This window comes from Giraffa tippelskirchi, chromosome 3 (assembly GCF_054371585.1).
Source record: "Giraffa tippelskirchi isolate mGirTip1 chromosome 3, T2T-mGirTip1v1.2.pri, whole genome shotgun sequence".
NCBI lineage: Eukaryota > Metazoa > Chordata > Mammalia > Artiodactyla > Giraffidae > Giraffa > Giraffa tippelskirchi.
In genome coordinates this window covers 91400935-91420169 of record NC_137277.1, presented here as the reverse complement: position 1 = coordinate 91420169, position 19235 = coordinate 91400935, and the positions used below count along the sequence as shown (strand labels likewise).

Below are 19235 nucleotides of genomic sequence, written 5' to 3'. Positions count from 1 at the left end.
TGTCCATCATGCTTGATGTTCATTAGTTAGATGAGATCAATGAGTTAAAGAACTGTTAAATTTGTGTTTTCCTTTAATGGATATGTAACTGTGGTAGCCGAGTCACAGGACAGGAACTTGACAGAAAAGGACATGGCGGTAAGATAAGCTTATTGCAAATATACAACTTCATAAATTCTTTTAATAACTTGTCTTAGCTAGGTGCTTTGCCAGTTCTTTTAATAAATGTGAATGAGGAGGTAAAAGAAAGAATAATAAACAAATGCATTATTCCTATCTTTTTCTTCATGTATATGAATTATGCATGTATCTTGTTAGTGACAAATTAAGTAAAGTACTAATTTTAGGTACATTTTCAGAAGGAAAACTAATTGAAAATCTGTTTTGATGACGTTAGAATACCAAAAAAATTAATGAAATTGGCAACATCTAATATTAAAGCTTTAGTCAGATTTTTTTAAATAGTCTTTGAAACTCTTGATTCATTTCTTTCAGATTCTTATCAGGGAGATATTCAGCAACTATTTGCCAAAACTAATTAAAAGTTCCCTCCCCAAAATAGCTCAATTAATTTTTTGACAAATATTTTTTGTCATTGCCTTTAAGATTTTTTTTCTCTGAAAAAATGAGTACTGTCTGAGAATATTTCAAAGTCACAACAAAAATACTGAATGCTGGATAAAAGAAATATAACCAAAAGAGAAAAATAAATTACACTAATATTAGTATTATGAACCTAATGCTAGGGATTCTTACACATTTTTGGAAGGTGCTAGTTTAAAATATTTCCCTAATCTTAACTTGCTTTCTGCAGTTGCAAGACTGAGGATTTCCTTGCCAGAGAATTCTGGCTCAGTGACAACAGAAATTTGGCATGTTCTTAGAAACCTTTTGTTTTGTAGTTTGAAACTACAGTTTGCTGATGTTGATATGCCTCACAATCTTCTTACATTCTGTCATCTTGTTGGGCTCACTAGCTACTGTGTTAAAGAAAGCTAGTATTATATTGCAAAATATTTTCCCCTTCCAGGCATATAGCTATAGTTACCAAAGACGAGACACCCACTAAGAAAAGTTCTACCATATAATACATTTTTATTCTTATCTGATATGATTTTTATTATTAAATTGGTAGAGACTTCATTTGATTGACAGTTTTCTAAATTTGTTTGGTATGAAAATAGCTAAAATGTATGTGAAAACGTGTTTTTATACTGTAGTCATATTTTAGGGCTTCAGGAGAAGCCCCAGATTCTACTCTGATCCCTGAAATGCAGCGTTTAAGAGGGTGGTGTGTGTTGAGAAAAGAAAAGATTTAGAAACCAGTAGAAATAATTGCATGCAAACAGGCATTTATTTTAAAAAAAGCAAGTTGATTTATGTAAAAATTATTGTATGAAACAGCTTTGTCATGCAATCCGAACCCTGTGCAGGATGCTGTGTTCAGAACTTCAAAATAAACATTAAATAATTGGATAGAGTAAACAGGGTTAAATAACCCCCTGAAGAACTCCACCTTCCTACATCTGGCAAAAGGCTTTCCATCCACGTCCCCACAGGACATGTGTTGAAGAGACTTCCCGAGTTCCTGAAATCGAGTTTGTATCTATCATAATGTTTGGCTGGTTACTTGACGTGGAGTGCCATGAATTTTGAGCAATGGAAATGATGTCACTTGCAGTCAGGCTCAAGCATCATTTCATAGAAGCAATATAAATATATATATACATAACCACAGAGGGAAAAAGGAATGATCGCAAGCTGATTCTAGGGAGGCTTTGGTAGTGTAATTTAAAACAGAGATGACTGCAGTAAACTGACTCTTGGGTTTAAATTACCTTCAATGGCTTTTCTCTGCTGCGTGAAAACTGAGAATATTGGAATTTGATGCTATAAATATTAGAGTAATAGGTGGGAGATTTTTAAATATTTCAGAAAAATCTATAATTGTTTCAAAAGGCATCACTTTTTTTCTCTCCCATGGAAGGAGGTAGACAATTTAAGGTTGCTAAAGACAGTATTGTTTTAAGTGTGCAAAAGCCAACTTCCTCAAATCTCAATACACTAACACAATTATTTTTACTTTTTAAAATGCTTTCAGTTCTTGAACATATGGATGTATTTTGAATTAATGAAATGCATTTACTTTCATGTGTTTATTTGCTGAATGTTATACTGTAAATTTATTTCAATATTTTGATGCTACCTTCCTATTTACTAGTTCAGATGGCCACATAATTTCATTTTGTAGCTGAACTATAATTAAAACATTCCTCATGCTTTGAACTTAAGGATTTTCTTTTATAATGACTATAAAAATGTTGTAAGGGACATCTGCATATAAAGAGGGTTCCTCTATTAAATTGTTACTTCAGGATAAATTTTCTGTTTTGGAAATATAGGCCAAAATTATCAGCACTTTTGCCACCCTTGCTATATATCAGGCAGTTCAAAATTTTTCACTTACTATGATTCTATAATAATAATCATATATCTTTTAGATCTGGAAGTGTGTTTCAAATGGATAAATAACTCTGCTTTAAACTTGAAACACTCTTAGAACAAAATTATACCAAGGCATGTTTCTAAATACAAGAAACAAGAGTTATGATTTACAAGAAGTGTTAGTAAATCAACCATATAAGACTATTTACAAAGCTTATTTAAAATTTGACTTCAGGGAATTTCAGTAGAGCAGGAAAGCATTTGGTAATTTTTCTTTTCACCCAGAGGTACTCAGAGACTTAATTTTTCTTTGAGCAGATTGGTGTGCTTGACAGGCAAAAATCATTGTTGTTCATGAAATGTGCCACACACCTTATATATCACATTGTGTTTTAATTACATATTATGTTATATATTATTATAGCTATATACTAAAATTATATTTATAAATAAACTCAGTGTAACAATAATAGAGACAGGAGATAATTCTTATAATTATAGAGATTGCAAAGTATAAGAACATTTTTGTAAGTGTTCAGTTGTTAATGCCTTGATGACTTAATCTTGGATAAGGCTTTCCTTTCCTTGCTTAAAAATTCTCCCTCTATACACCTGATACTCTTTTACATAAGATAGCAAGCAGATCACAAGGTAGCAACAAAAACTAAAGACTTTGAAATCCTCAAGTGAATGTTAGCTCATTTATATAATACACTAAACCTTGGCAGATTTTATCTCTATCACTCCATACGAACTATTACTCTTTTTATTATTGTTTCACAACAGATCTGAAAGTGTGGACTTCAGATCACCTTCCTTAAAATGACCTCATATGTTTATTAAATAGTGAACCACAGCATCTTTGATAAGTCAGGAATTGTTCTTCAAGAGAGTCATGCCTTAAGTTGAGACCAGAAGCATAATTTTGAGGTATCAGAACATAAGGGGGAAGAGTATGAAGGCAGAAAGAACAGCATTTGCAAAAGTCTTCTGGAAGGAGAGAAAATAAGAAATATATGAGACTGAAAGAACAGAGTTTTGAAATCCCAGAGAAAGAGGATGATAGAGAAGAATATTGCTTGAAAATCTATTAAATCATTAATACAATCCCTTAAACAAGGAAACTGTGCATTTTTGTACAGTCCATTTACTGAAGTTAGATCAAGACCCTTTGTGTCACATGTGACAATGCAGGACAGCATGCATTTCTGTGTATGTATTGGATGTATTATGCCCTAGTGCTTTTTTTTTTTTCCAGTTAATCCTGCTCCTGTGGACATTTTTCAGTTTTACTCTCCCTCAGTGTGCTTAGCTAAAACCTCTGTCTCAATTGACTCAACATAGTTATGCCTAACTTAGGCAAGACATCCACTTGACACTGAAAACCAAAGTCCAAAATTCCTAAACTCAAGTTGTTCTTGAACATTGCTCACCTGGGGAGTCTAGATTCTACCATATCCACAAACAAGCCTCTGGATACGTGAACGCAAGTAAATCCTATGTGAATCCAGTTTTGTCTTACTGAGTGTGAAAGAAGAGGATGCTATAACCAACTGGCTGCCTTTACAGTATAGTCACAGGGAGATCACTTACATAGCTCCTGGGGATCTTTATTTCAACTCAGTTTTTTAAGTTAAAATTTTATTTGATTTTAACTACATTTTAATTCAGTGATTTTGGTTGTTACAAAATATGCAGTTATCTTCCTCAGTTCATACATCCCAGATTCCTCAATTCTGGAAAATTCTCTCGTTTTTATACCTAAATGTTTCAGTTTGTCATGTGGTTTTTAACAGATGCCAGCTGTTTTTTAATAAAACAAAAATACCAAAAGGTATTTGTTAAATATAGTAATTAACAGAAATCCTTTTTTAAAACTTGTCAAAATCATTAACATAGATGAATAACTAATCAGTTTATTAAATGACAACCCACTCCAGTATCTTGCCTGAAAAACCCCATGGACAGAAGAGCCCAGTGGGCTACAGTCCACAGGGTCACAAAGAATCAGACATGGCTGAGCAACTGAGCGTGCGCATACACAGACGCGCGCGCGCACACACACACACACACACATACTATGAAGAAATGTGAGGCGTGCTTTTTCTAGTTAGTGATTTTTGCCTTATGTCAACACTTTCCAAAATGGCTTTGTTGAAAGATAACACTTAAGGATGTTAGGAGCAGTTTATGATCAAAGTTCCTCTGCTTAAATAAGTGTAGAACAACCCTGACGGAGAAGGCAATGGCACCCCACTCCAGTACTCTTGCCTGGAAAATCCCATGGACGGAGGAGCCTGGTAGGCTACAGTCCATGGGATCGCTAAGAGTCGGACACGACTGAGCGACTTCACTTTCACTTTCCCCTTTCATGCACTGGAGAAGGAAATAGCAACCCACTCCAGTATTCTTGCCTGGAGAATCCCAGGGACGGAGGAGCCTGGTGGGCTGCCGTCTATGGGGTCGCACGGAGTCGGACACGACTGAAGCGACTTAGCAGCAGCAGCAGCAGCAACCCTGAATTGCTTAGGTTTCTTTTTGTCTCAAAGATTTTTCAACAGCCTTTAATTTAAAAGTTCACACTATAGCTCTCTCAGAACAGTATGAATATTAAGTTTCTTAAACTTATTTATCTAGATAATACTTGCTGTAATGTTTTCTGTAAAATGTCATGGAAGACTATAGAGTTCAATGGGACACTTTAAGGGCAATGCCTCCATCTGCCATGTTGGCTGTCATTTCCTGACCAGGGAATATAGGAAGAAGAGTTATTCCCAGCCATACCACATCCCAGCACACTTAGTCTTAAGGGGAACAGTGGCATGCATCATCATGACAATACTGAAAACATGTGGCCTCGTGACCTACTTGTTGGAGGTAGACAGTAGATATTTCTTATTGAGGGCTTCCCAGATGGCTCAGTGGTAAAGAATCTGCCTACCAAGAAGGAGACACAGTTTCTATCCCTGGGTCAGGAAGATTTCCTGGAGAAGGAAATGTCAACCCACTCCAATATTCTTGCCTGGGAAATCCCATGGACAGAGGAGCCTGGCAGGCTACAGCCCGTGGGGTTTCAGAGTCAAACATGCTGCTGCTGCTGCTAAGTCGCTTCAGTCGTGTCCGACTCTGTGCGACCCCATAGACGGCAGCCCACCAGGCTCCCCCGTCCCTGGGATTCTCCAGGCAAGAACACTGGAGTGGGTTGCCATTTCCTTCTCCAATGCATGAAAGTGAAAAGTGAAAGTGAAGCTACTCAGTCATGTCCGATTAGCGACTAAACAGCAGTATCTCTTATTGAGCAAGAGTATTATGCCAGTGTGTAATCAGCAAATACAAACCAAATACAGGTTAAACAGCAAAAGTTTAATATAAAGAATTAACAGCCACAATAAAAGTATAACCATAATATATAAGGAAATGCTATATGGTACCCTAGGGCTGAGGGAGAGTAACCATGGAAGGACAAACTCGAAAAGGGTTCAGAATGCCTTGAAGAAAGTGTGTCTCAGCCCCTAGAAAAGCAGAGTGGAGAGGCTTGCTGGTTTAGCTAGACTGGAGCTGCTCTGGAGTTTCTAAACAAGCAATAGGCCACCCTTCAGCGTACAGCCTGAATGGGTGATCAACAGTTGGTAGCAAGGAAATGCAGTGGTAATCAGTGTGTCTATCTGGGCAAGAGACTTCAGAGGACAAAGACTGTGCAGGAGCTGGCAGAGGAAACAGCAGATGGGTGTTTATCTCCTGTGTTATGGACCGGCTGCACGCAGGCTGCTCAAGGCCTCCTAGAATCAACAGCCGCTCCCTGTGTGACACTCCAGGACACAGGCAGGTATGGGATTTGTTTCCATCCTGAGAGGGCTTTGGAAAGATTATCCCCAGGCCAAGGCTATAAGATCATGAGTGGTGGCATTCCATGTCTGTGACTGCACAAGCTCCACTGGGTGTTCTCACATTCTCCTAACCCCTGACACAGCAACCTTGCAAGAACTTGCTATAAGCTCTTCTTCCTACAGTGTCCCTCTGGCGCCCTCTACTGAGAAAGCTAAACGTTATAAAGAAGAAATGCTTAAAGGGATTTAGTCATTTGTTGTTCAGTGGCTCAGTCATCTCCAACTCTTTGCAACTGCACGGACTGTAGCACGACAAGCTTCCCCGTCCTTCCCTATCTCCTGGAGCTTACTCAAACTCATGTTCATTGAGTCAGTGATGGTGATGGTGCATTTATCATGGTGCATATATTGAATGGTACACCTTGAGGTGAGGGGCAGTAAATTGACAACTGACATAGGCATGTAGCTTACCATTCGTAATAGTGACCTATGTAGCAGAGTACCTTACCACTCTCTGTCACTGCACAAGGTTAAATGCTGATATTTCTATGTTTCTCATCCTTCCCAAGTAGAATAAAATCTGGAGGAATGACTACCAAATCATGGTTTTATTTTTTTGGTTTTCAACATCTTCAATTCAGTTGCTCAGTTGTGTCCGACTCTTTGCTACTGCATGGACTGCAGCATGCCAGGCTTCCCTGTCCATCACCAGCTCCAAGAGTTTACTATTTTATTTTGAAATTATTCTAGGTTCACAGACATAGTGCAAAATGAGCTTATGTACCTCACTGCTATAGAATATTCTCAAAAGCAGGAAATCAATATAGACACAATGTGTGTGTGTATATATATATATATATATGTTTTCATGCCATTTTATCACGTGTAGACTTTTGTGCTTTCATTATAGCTGTTAATTCTTTGCAATCAAAGCAAGAAAGATACGGACTGTTTCACCCCCACACAGATCTTTTGCTTCAGTCCACCCACCTGACCCCTACATTCATAACCTCTGGCAGCCACTAACCTGTTCTGCATATCTATAATTTTTCAATTTCATGAATGTTATATAAATATAATCATACACTATGTGAATTTTTTGAGATTGGATTTTTCACTCAGTATAATGTCCATATGTATATAGTTAGTTAGCTAATAATTTTTATCTACTCTGCAATCTCTGTCTTTTAATTAGTCTTTTTAGACCATTTATATTTTATATAATAATATTACTGGGCCCACCATTTTGCTTTGTTTTATCTTATTCCCTCTGCTTTTTGTTTCTCTCTTTACTTTTTCATGCCATCTGTGAGTTATTTAAATAGCTCTTGGAATTCATTTTTATTTATCTGTAGTGCATTTTAATATATCTCATACATGATGGATTTTTTAAGCGCTTTCTGTAGGTGTCACATTATACACGTATAATGTAATACAATCTATTGGTCTCAACAATCTCCCAGCTTGAGTGAAGTGTAGAAACTTTACCTTCTTTATCCCTTCACTATTGCTAGTCCATAATATAATTGTCTCAAATGAATTTTCTCCATGTACTGAGTACCACATCAGATAGTGTTATACTTATTGCATCAACCATCAACATATTTTAGAAAATTCAAGAGGAAAAAGTCTAATGTGTTTACCTATGATTTTGCTCTTTGTGTTGTTCCTTCTTCATTCCTGATGTTCCAAATTATCTTCTTTTATAGTTTCTTTTGTATTTCAAGAACTCACTTAGTCATTCTCTTAGGGTAAGTTTGATGGTAATGAATTCTCTTAGTTTTTCTTTGAGAATATTGTCACTTTGCCTTCATTTCTGAAGGTTAATTTTGGTAGAGATATAATTTGGGGTTGACAGTTATTTTCTATTAGCACTTGAAAAATATTTTGTCTCTTCCTCCTGAATCCACTACTGTTATGTGGTGGTGGGATTCACTGATATCATCCTGCCTGGCTGGGGAGGAGATTGCTCCTCTTTATTGCTCTCCCTGTAGCCTCCACTGATAACCACTGCTAGAAGAAAACCCAGCATCCTCTGGTACAGGAAGGGAAGAGGAGAAATGTTTCATTACCACTAGGTGGTGCAAAAGTACATGATCCCTGTGTGTGTGTGTGTTAGTCACTCAGTCGTGTCCAACTCTTTGCTACCCCATGGACTGTAGCCCGCCAGGCTTCTCTGCCCATGGAATTCTCCAGGCAAGAATATTGAAGTGGATTGCCATTCCTTTCTCCAGAGGAACTTCCCAACCCAGGGATCAAACCCTGATCTCCTGCATTGCCGGCAGATTCTTTACCATTTGAGCTACAGGGAAGTCCAAGATCCTTGCATGGCCGCCAACGGTAACTTGCAGGAAGACTTTATTACCATCAAATGGGTATGAAAATCCTGGTTCTTCACCCAGTTTTCTCTGATACCATGGTTGTAATGGTAGGAGAGGGAAGTCAATGAAGGATTTGTTATAAATATATATTTGATCTTTGTCTCTCGCTCCTGGCAGACAGCTCCTAAAACTCTTAGAATCTCTGAAGTGATGACTGACTTTGTTTTGTATGATGATGAGGTGATTGGCGGCTGGGGTCCCAAGATAGCTTCAAAATAAGGGTTACTCACCAGAAACACCAAAGCATGATTAGAAGGTGGAAATTTTAAACACACACCCTGACCTCCAAGGAGGGAAGAAGGGGCTAGAGATTGAGTTAATCATCAATGGCCCATGATTTAATCAATCATGCCTATGTAATTGTTAGATAATTAGAATAGGAAAAAGGAGCCCATAATGGTGGTGGCTAAAAGACAAAGAAAGGAAAAAGCACATGAAAATAGAACAAAGGAAGGCCCAAGGACCAGAGTGAGAATCTCAGGTAAAACAGCCCTCCTGGCTAGCCCAGTTTACATAGGGCAGGCTTGGGGCCGGGCGTTGGGGAGGGGGTGGGGCAGGGAGGGACATACAAAAAGAGGAGCCAAAATTGAGTCGGGGGCTTTTCTTCTCTTTGCATCTTTTGGGCCAGCCCACCCTCACACCTCAATGATGTCTTTTCCTTTGCTTGCTAATTAAAACTGAGCTGTAACACCAATCCATCCATCGCTTCAAATTTTTGCTGCAGTGAGACAGAACCGAGGAAATTACAAACTCCCCAGACATAATGATACCTTTGTAAAAGCTCTTTAAATGGTGGATTTGGAGAGCTTCTGGGTTGGTGACTACATCAAAGTGCTTGGAGAGTAGTACACCTGGAGAAGGCCTGGAGGCTCCACAACCCCTCCCATACTTGCCCTATGCATCTTTTACATTTGACTGTCCATGAGTTGTATCCTTTATAATAAACAGGTACATTTAAGTAATGTGCCTTTCTGAGTTCTATACGCCCTTCTAGAAAATTAACAAACCTGAGTAGGGAATCATGAGAACCCCCAACTTATAACCAGTTTGTCCAAGGTACAGGTGGCAACCAGGGACTTAACAACTGGCCTCTGAAGTGGGGTAGGCTTGTGGAACTGAAGCCTTAACCTTTAGAATCTGTGCTAATGCCAGATAGTTAAACTGAATTGTAGCACACCCCATTGGAGTCCAGAGGGGTATGGCAATTATTGTCTAAAAGTTTTGCTAACCTTCCCCTTTCCTACTTCTTTTGCTAGAGACAGCAGGCTGTTTGTTCCTATTGGAGTCTTTGGGTTACTGGCTCTTTGAGCAACATGTTCTGGATATATGACTAAAAGAAAACTCAAGGAATTCACCACCATTTTGTTCCTCAAGTGCAAAAGTTCCTAGACTGTCTGCCTTCTCTTTCAAAGTCCTCCTATGTTTCGTTTTACATATTATTTCCAGGATTTTTAGCTATATTTAGAGAGAAGAATTGAGAAAATGTGCCTATTCCATCTTCATCTAGAGCTAGAATTTCCAAGTCAGTTTTGAATATTAAGATCACCTTTCCTATATGAGAAAAATGGTTTTCCTTCTCCATCTTTGAGTTTTTTCCCTCCCAGCTTTCCATTCCTAATTATGCAAGATTGACTCAGAAACAATTTTTTCATTAAATAACCTCATGAGGTCACTATTTCCAGCTGTGAAATGTTTCCACCATTCTTTCCTTTGCTAGTAAGATCTTCTCTGAAGTCCATTTACACATGAGACACAGACATTTTCAGCATATGTTGATTAGACTCTCACCATATGTTGATCATTCTCCAAAACAGATATTCAGGTCTTGTTGGGTGCTACTGTTTTATTGAGACTTTCTATAATAAGAGGCTAATCCAAACTTATTAATTAGCAATATCATTAAAACCAAATTTTCCAGTCTGTTCAGTCTATGGATTTGTGGTTTAAAATAACCTCTTTCTTGAAAGCTTTCTTATCTAGGAGACTCCTACTTAGCATAAATGATTGAGTAATTAAAATGATTTAGCCAGAGATGGATCTGGGAATGGAATTGACAGCTACTGGAAGGTCTAATTCACACTAGACATTTTATGCATTATCTAATGCATTTCTCAAAATAAAGCTATAATGTATATAAGTCCATTTTACCAATGAAGTTTTTGCAAGGTCACACAGGTAAAACCCAACCTGTTCTTGGGTTGGTAAAACCCAACCTGGGATTGAACTCCTACTGTACGTATAAAGCTAGCCAGCAGTCTGTGAACCATTAGTCAACCATTAATCAATTAGTAGATAGAAAACATTTTCTTAAGTGAAGGATATTAGAAAATATTGTCAGACAATTCACATAGTAAAGGGAAAAATTATTTAATGAAAACAAGTTCACTTCATATACATATATGTATGTATACATATAAATAAATTAATTAATGTATGTGCACTGAGTCCCAGTGCATAAAAATGTTTTTTATAATGTGGTTGGCAGACAAAGAAGTCTGGAGCCATTTTGTTAGGTGATCTTTTGAGATACTTTCACTTAATCTAAGTGAGATTGTTTACCATACCCACTGTGCTAATACTTTTCCAGGAAAAAGCATCATCCTTCAAGAGCAAAATACATTTTTTGAAGCCCCAAATTTACTGTGTAGAATCTCTGGGTTACAACATAAAGTTGCTGTTTCTATGATAAGAATTCATGCTAATGTGTAGCTCTTGATGCCTATGACTTGTTTATGTGGGTGTATATATTTGTTTCTGGTAAGAGTGCATTTTACAATTTGATGTTTTCCTACTCACCAAAAAACTTTGTATCAAAGTTAAAATTTAATCAGTTTCATAATGAGATGTGAATTGGACACTTGAAGTACAAAAAAAACATTACACTCCAGTGGTTAAAAGGGAAGGTTCTGCAGTCACACAGATGTATTTCAAATCCAGGCTCTGTCACACAGAAACTTGGACAAATTAATTCTCAACTTCCTTACCTGGAAAATAGTATTCATAGTAGCAACTAACTCATTTTGAGAATGTTGGAATTAAAATGAGATATACATATAAATTATTATCAAAGTGTTTTTCTTATAGCAAAAACTTAATAGCTTTTAGCTATTAGTCCAAAACTTTCAAGTTAATACATTTGCAGAAACCAAGAATTACAAAAGAAGTCTTGAATGGTTACAGGCAGAGAATAAACCCCCTTTTTTCCTGTTATTGTTCAGTCACCCAGTCGTGTCTGACTCTTTGCGACCCCATGGACTATAGCACACTAGGCTGCTCTGTTCATGAGATTTCCCAGGCAAGAATACTGGAGTGGGTTGCCATATCCTTTTTCAGGGGATCTTCCCAACCCAGGGATCAAACCCATGTCTCTTGAGTCTCCTGAATTGGCAGATGGATTTTTTTTAGCTCTAGCATCACCTGGGAATGACTTTCCTGTTGGACTTGTTAAATTGCTCTCTCCTCAGAACATACAGGGCTTCCCTGGTGGCTCAGAAGTTAAAGCATCTGCCTGCAATGCAGGAGACCTGGGTTTGATCCTTGGCTCAGGAAGATCCCCTGGAGAAGGGAGTGGCAATCTACTCCAGTATTCTTGCCTGGAGAATCCCATGGAGAGAGGAGCCTGGTAGGCTACAGTCCATGGGGTCGCAAAGAGTCGGACACGACTGAGCAATTTCACTCACAGAACATACATGACTGAATGACTAACAGAATATACTAAATGATGAGAGAATGTTGCTTAAATTTTACTTTGTAAGTAATTATTGGTTGATTTAACATACAAGAAAAGGGGAGAAAATAATATTTTCCTAGTTTTGTCTATATATAGTTTTGATATATATGTATGGTTCTATAGTTTTGCCTATAAATCGACATTTATAGTCAAATATCCATGACTTAGGGTTTCCCTGATAGCTCAGTTGGTAAAGAATCTGCCTGCAATGCAGGAGACCCTGGTTGGATTCCTGGGTCAGGAAGATTTGCTGGAGAAAGGATAGGCTGCCCACTCCAGTATTGTTGGGCTTCCCTTGTGGCTCAGCTGGTGAAGAATCTGCCCGCAATGCAGGAGACCCGGGTTGGATCCATGGGTTGCAAAGATCCCCTGGAGAAAGAAAAAGCCACCCACTCCAGTATTATGGACTGGAGAATTCAATGGACTCTATAGTCCATAGGGTTGCAAAGAGTTGGACACAACTGTCCATGGCTGTACAAGTCAGTCCTCTCCATAATCTAATTCTCAGTTAACTGGCATAACTTTGAAGGGTCAAGTCATGAGCCAGAAATTATATAGCAGAGCTGGATTTCTACACTAGAACCCAAATCCCAAGATCTGGGGCATCTAAAGAGTGTTTAGAAAATTATTCACACATATATTTAATGAAAGAACTTTTGATATTGCAGGACAACCTGGAATCATCCATGTTCCCAATGCAGAAGGGCTCTCTGAACCTCCTGAGGCAGAAATGGGAATCCAGCGATTACCAGAAAAGCGAGTATAGTCCCAGGGGCAGTCGTTGCAGGCTTTTCCAGCCTCAAGAAAACAAATTGCTTGAACCTGAAGGAGAGGTAGCATTAACACCTGGACCTCCAGATCCTCCAAGTCTGCTCCAAAGTGTCAGAGAAGAGATATTGAGTGCAGAGCCTGAAGAGAAGTGTCCTAAGGACAAAAGTGACTTCTCTAGGGACTATGGTCAGCTGGAAGTGCTGAAGAAGGATTCCGTGAGTGGTCGGCACAGGATTGAACGGTTCTCCATCGCCCTTGATGAGCTGAGGAGTGTGTTTGAAGCTCCAAGGAGCAGAAACAGACAAGCTGGACCAGCTGAGTACAGCCGGAAGGTAAGGAGCCATTGATTGAGAGTCCACATTTATAATAGACAAGATAGGCAGCTTGCCTAGCCTTCCATTTCTAAGCATATAGTTTTTTTTTCCCCCCTCTCCGCTATTCTAGACAGATGTCCTTAGGCAACCATGTAATACAGTGTGAAATGTGGCATCCACTGTTATTGACTTCCTCTATGGTCTGTTCCAATAGGAACTTGATCTCCTTTCACTTCCACAAAAACAGCTCTGATAGGCCCTTTTATATAGATGTTTCTTTATGTATATGCCTTGTTTCTGCAGCTAGGTTGTAAGTTCCTTGGAGATAAGGACAATTTCTTATCAATCTTTGTACTTCAAACATCTAAGAAATGGTGCTGCATTTAGCTCCGTGAGAATTTATCAGGATTTATCAGTAATGATGGTGAAATGGAACAAGTGAAGGCTCTGGAACCAACAGTGACCTAGATTTTAATCCTGACACCTGCCATTTACTCCTAACTGTGTGATGCTTAACACTGTGAATGTGTGTCTTAATCTGCTACTTCTCAGGCATCTTTTAAGAATTATTGCTATTATATTTATACCACAGGGCATATGGTCTGGAGTATTTTGTAGTAGAGGATGATTTTACCTCAGTGATTATGGTATACTATAATGTCACCTATAAAATATGTCTGTTAGCTAAAGGGGACATTTATTCAAATACAGGAAATAGGATTAGCAGCATTGTTAACAAATACCACATTTATATTTCTGTTGTCAGTTAAAAGCAACTACTGCTTAAACTGAAATTGCTTGAATGTGTCACACTCATTAGAGTCCCTACAAAAGTGATTATAGTTGAATTTCATAAATAATTAATAAATAATATCAGGTTTTCCATTGGGAAGCAAACTCCATGTTCTGTTTTTTGTTTGTTTGTTTTTTTAAGCCTAGTGACAGTTATCAGGGAGGCACAGTCCTGTTCTTGTTAATGGATAATTAGTCTTTGTTGAAGGCTTCACAGAAATAGAAAATTTTTCAAAATAAATTATTTTGCTAATATTTGCTCTCAGGTTTTTATTGGGACATATTATAGTTATGATGAGACCATTGTTGTATATAAAGTAACTCAACTTGGTTTAATGAGAATAAGAGATATAAAGTTATACATATGAGGTTATGTTGAAGCTAGAGAATGTCTCAAAAGAAAAATCAAACTGTTGATACTTGCCAATCTCCAATTTGAGGACTTTGTTTCCCTCCTTTTTATTCTACAGGTGCAAATTTTTTGTTTATGGCTTTATAATATCTTTTAGTTTGATCCCTGGGTCTGGAAGATCCCCTGGAGAAGGAAATGGCAACCCACTCCAGTATTCTTGTCTGGAGAATCCCATGGACAGAGGAGCCTGGTGGGCTACAATCCATGGGGTCGCAAAGAGTTGGACGTGACTGAGCGACTAACACACACACAACACACACACAGTTGGATGTCTAGGGATTGGGGAACACTTAATAAAGATCCTTTCAATGTCATTTATTCTTACCTTAATGAATTAAGTAAAGCCACAGAGAGTTTCATCTCTGTTGACTTTAGTATTACAATTCTGAATATTTATCCAAGATAATTCATTAAAGAATTGGCTAAGATAGAAAAAGTCATTCTTATAAATTATGTAATAGAACCTATCCTTATCTGGAACAGATGTAGCTGCTTAAATACAATATTTTTTAAAAACAAAACATTTATAAGGGTTTCTGGTTTAAATGTGAGATTACTACTATTGGTATGGTATGTGATTTTTGGACCTGGTGCCTATAAAAATAATTATGGAAAGAAATCAGATGTGAAAACACCTCTTGGTTTTCTTTTTTTTTTATTAAATCTTTTATTTTTTTTAAATTAGTTTATTTTCTATTTTTTAACTTTACAATATTGTATTTGTTTTGCCATACATTGACATGAATCCACCATGGGTGTACATGTTTTCCCCTTGAAAACCTCTTGGTTTTCAAAAATGAAATTTGATTAACATCTTTAGTACACAGTGTTCTAGCCACTCTAATGTACTATGCCATAACATGATATTTCCCTAAATGTATAAAACATGGATTGTGTGTTTAGAAATTTTTCATCTGTAGAAGTGAACATGAGTTTTAGAATAAGTTCTTATGAATGAATGTTAGTAATGTTTGCAGAACTTTCTATATAAATTCCATATGACTTCTAAAACAAGGAGGAAAAAAGGAAAGAAAAATAAGAATCCAAGGAGAAATTAACTTCTTTCTTCCAATGAATCATTTTATGTTACTAGGCATGCAAAAAGAGTCCTAGCCCAACTTAAAATTATGTGTTTCATGGAAAAGCTTAGCTAGCAATTTTATACAACTTAACATTTAACCCTTTGTTTCTATAGATCCCTTTCTTCTTTCTTATATCAATATTTTGTTATTATTATAAGTTAATGGCATGATATTGATTTGCATAAGTTACCCAAAATATACTAACTACTTTATAACTGACATTTATATTTATGGAGACCCTCTATTGAGATATTGGTGATGTGGGGAAAGATATTCAATATTTATGATATTTAAAGTAAAGACAAAAAATAATTTCAGATAAGAAAGGTTATTACAATTAGGAATTCATCTCAACAATAATAAATAAGAACTGCATTTTCATGTTGTTGTAGAAGGGAACTCTTCAGCAACAGGCACTTGTTAAGAAAAAGTTCATAACATTATTGAGGTTAAGTCTAAGTTTGTAAAATTTTTAAAAGCATGGAATCTTTCATATATGTACACATATTTACAGATATGCACACAAATATATTTGTTTAAAACATTTAAAGTCAACATAGGAGAAATATGTCTTTATTAAAAAGTGTCCATTAACAGTTTAGAAAATATTTGTTAATTGGTAAAAGGAATTATAAGAGCCAATGTTGTTTCTATAAGAATATAAGCTCATAAAATAGAGATGATCTTAATCCCTAAAGGTAGTCACTGTATTCCAAAGCTTTTGTTAAAACAATTTACCCTAATATAATTGCAATAGAAAATTAATGAGAAAATCTTAAAATAATTTACCTGCTGGGATTTTATAATTTCAAAAGAGACACAACCCATTGTTATCATTTGTAAAACTCCTTATAAAAGCAACATAGAATGAACTTTTGCACTGAGGATTTTTATGCTCGTGAGGCAGACAATAATTCAAAGACATAAATTCAAACAGGCATTATCCCAAATAAATGGTATGGAAAATGATTTTAATAGAGTTTTTAAGAACTTATAAGAACCTAAGATTATAAATTTCAGAGAAAATGCCATATCCATTTGTAACAATAAGAAATTGTTATTATATCATGCGATGTATCCATTAGCATTTGCTGCGTAACAAACCACCTCGAAATTAGAATCTTTAAACAATATACATTTGTGATTGCTTATAATTCTCTAGTGAACTAGGAAGTTTATTTAGTGTTTTCTGGCCTTGCACATACATCCATGGTCAGTTGCCAAGTCATCAAGAGTCTGTCTACTCTGGAATGGTTCCAGGGCTAGGACAACTCTGCTCTGCCCCATGTGGTCTTTCCTCCTCCAGTGGGTTGCCCAGAATTATGCTCAGGTCATAGAAGTATCAAGAAAGACAGTGGAATTTCCTGAAGCCTCTGGAAGTCTCCTCTCGGGGCTTGCACATCTCATCTCCATATTGTATTGGCCAAAATCATCACAAAACAAGTCAGATTATAATGTGCTGAAATATACTTCACCTCTTGATGGGAGAAATTGCAGACTCACATTTGCAAAGATCTTCATATAATCATGATGGTGTGATCACTCACCCAGCCAGACATCCTGGAATGCGAGTCAAGCGGGGCTTAGGAAGTGTCACTACGAACAAAGCTAGTGGAAGCGATGGAATTCCAGCTGAGCTATTTCAGATCCTAAAAGAGGATACTGTGAAAGGGCTGCACTCAATATGCCAGCAAATTTGGAAAACTCAGCAGTGGCCACAGGACTGGAAAATGTCAGTTTTCATTCCAATCTCAAAGAAAGGCAATGCCAAAGAATGCTCAAACTACTGCACAATTGCACTCATCTCACACACTAGCAAAGTAACGCTCAAAATTCTCCAAGCCAGACTTCAACAGTACGTGAACTGTGAACTTCCAGATGTTCAAGCTGGTTTTAGAAAAGGCAGTGGAACCAGAGATCAAATTGCCAACATCTGTTGGATTATCAAAAAAGCAAGAGGGTTTCAGAAAAACATCTATTTCTGCTTTATTGACTATGCCAAAGACTTTGACTGTGTGGATCACCACAAACTATGGAAAATTCTGAAAGAGATGGGAATACCAGACCACCTTACCTGCCTCTTGAGAAATCTGTATGCAGGTCAAGAAGCAACAGTTAGAACTGGACATGGTACAACAGACTGGCTCCAAATAGGGAGAGGAGTACGTCAAGGCTTTATATTGTCACCCGGCTTATTTAAGTTATATGCAGAGTACATCATGAGAAATGCTGGGCTAGATGAAGGACAAGCTGGAATCAAGATTGCCAGGAGAAATATCAATAACCTCAGATATGCAGATGACATCACCCTTATGGCAGAAAGTGAAGAAGAACTAAAGAGACTCTTGATGAAAGTGAAAGAAGAGAGTGAAAAGGTTGGCTTAAAGCTCAACGTTCAGAAAACTAAGATCATGGCATCTGGCCCCATCACTTGATGGCAAATAGGTGGGGAAACAGTGGAAACAGTGACAGACTTTATTTTGGGGGGCTCTAAAATCACTGCTGATGGTGACTGCAACCATGAAATAAAAAGACATTTAGTCCCTGGAAAAAAAGTTATGACCAACCTACATAGCATATTAAAAAGCAGGGACATTACTTTGCCAACAAAGATCCATCTAGTCAAGGCTATGGTTTTTCCAGTGGTCATGTATGGATGTGAGATTTGGACTATAAAGAAGGCTGAGTGCCAAAGAATTGATGCTTTTGAACTGTGGTGTTGGAGAAGATTCTTGAGAGTCCCTTGGACTGCAAGAAGATCCAACCAGTCCATCCTAAAAGAGATCAGTCCTGGGTGTTCATTGGAAGGGCTGATGTTGAAGCTGAAACTCCAATACTCTGGCCACCTCATGCGAAGAGTTGACTCATTGAAAAAGACCCTGATGCTGGGAAAGATTAAGGGCAGGAGGAGAAGGGAACCACAGAGGATGAGATGTCTGGATGGCATCACTGACTCGATGGACATGAGTTTGAGTAAACTCTGGGAGTTGGTGATGAACAAGGAGGCCTGGCGTGCTGCAGTCCATGGGGTTGCAAACAGTTGGACGTGACTGAGTGACTGGACTGAACTGATTTGCAAGGGTAGACAGTCATGGAGATGAATAATTGGAGCTACTCTATAGACCATCTACCACAAGCAAGTTTACGTAAACACATTCAAGAATCAGAATGATTTAATGTATCATGAATAAATGCAAACATCAGGAGGAGGACTTTACACAAAAGGATCCATAATGTTAGCTCTTTGTGGACAAAGCTCTTGTCTTATTCTTCTCTTAGATTCAGTTAATTGACTACACTGATGATAATACAGAGGCAGAATAATAGCCTCCCAAAGATGTTCACATCCTGATCCCCAGAACCTGTGAATATGTTACTAATTAGGCAGAGGGGACTTTGAAATGTGGTTAAGTTAAGGATCTTGAGATGGAAAAGTTTTCCGGAAGTGTACCAGGTGAAAACAGGGTGTTTGTAAAAAGGA

The 19235-nt window shown here is 37.6% G+C and overlaps 1 protein-coding gene across 4 annotated transcripts in view; it reads left to right on the top strand.

Annotated features, from left to right (window-relative positions):
• Positions 1 to 19235, top strand: part of XIRP2 (xin actin binding repeat containing 2) — a 712110-nt gene that overhangs the window by 378274 nt on the left and 314601 nt on the right. For all 4 annotated transcript variants that reach the window (XM_081582634.1, XM_081582632.1, XM_081582630.1 and 1 more), the window contains one exon: positions 13052 to 13486. In XM_081582634.1, coding sequence (XP_081438760.1) covers positions 13070 to 13486 — 417 coding nt within the window. In that variant the 5' untranslated portion in view covers positions 13052 to 13069. The remainder of the gene's footprint in view (positions 1 to 13051; positions 13487 to 19235) is intronic.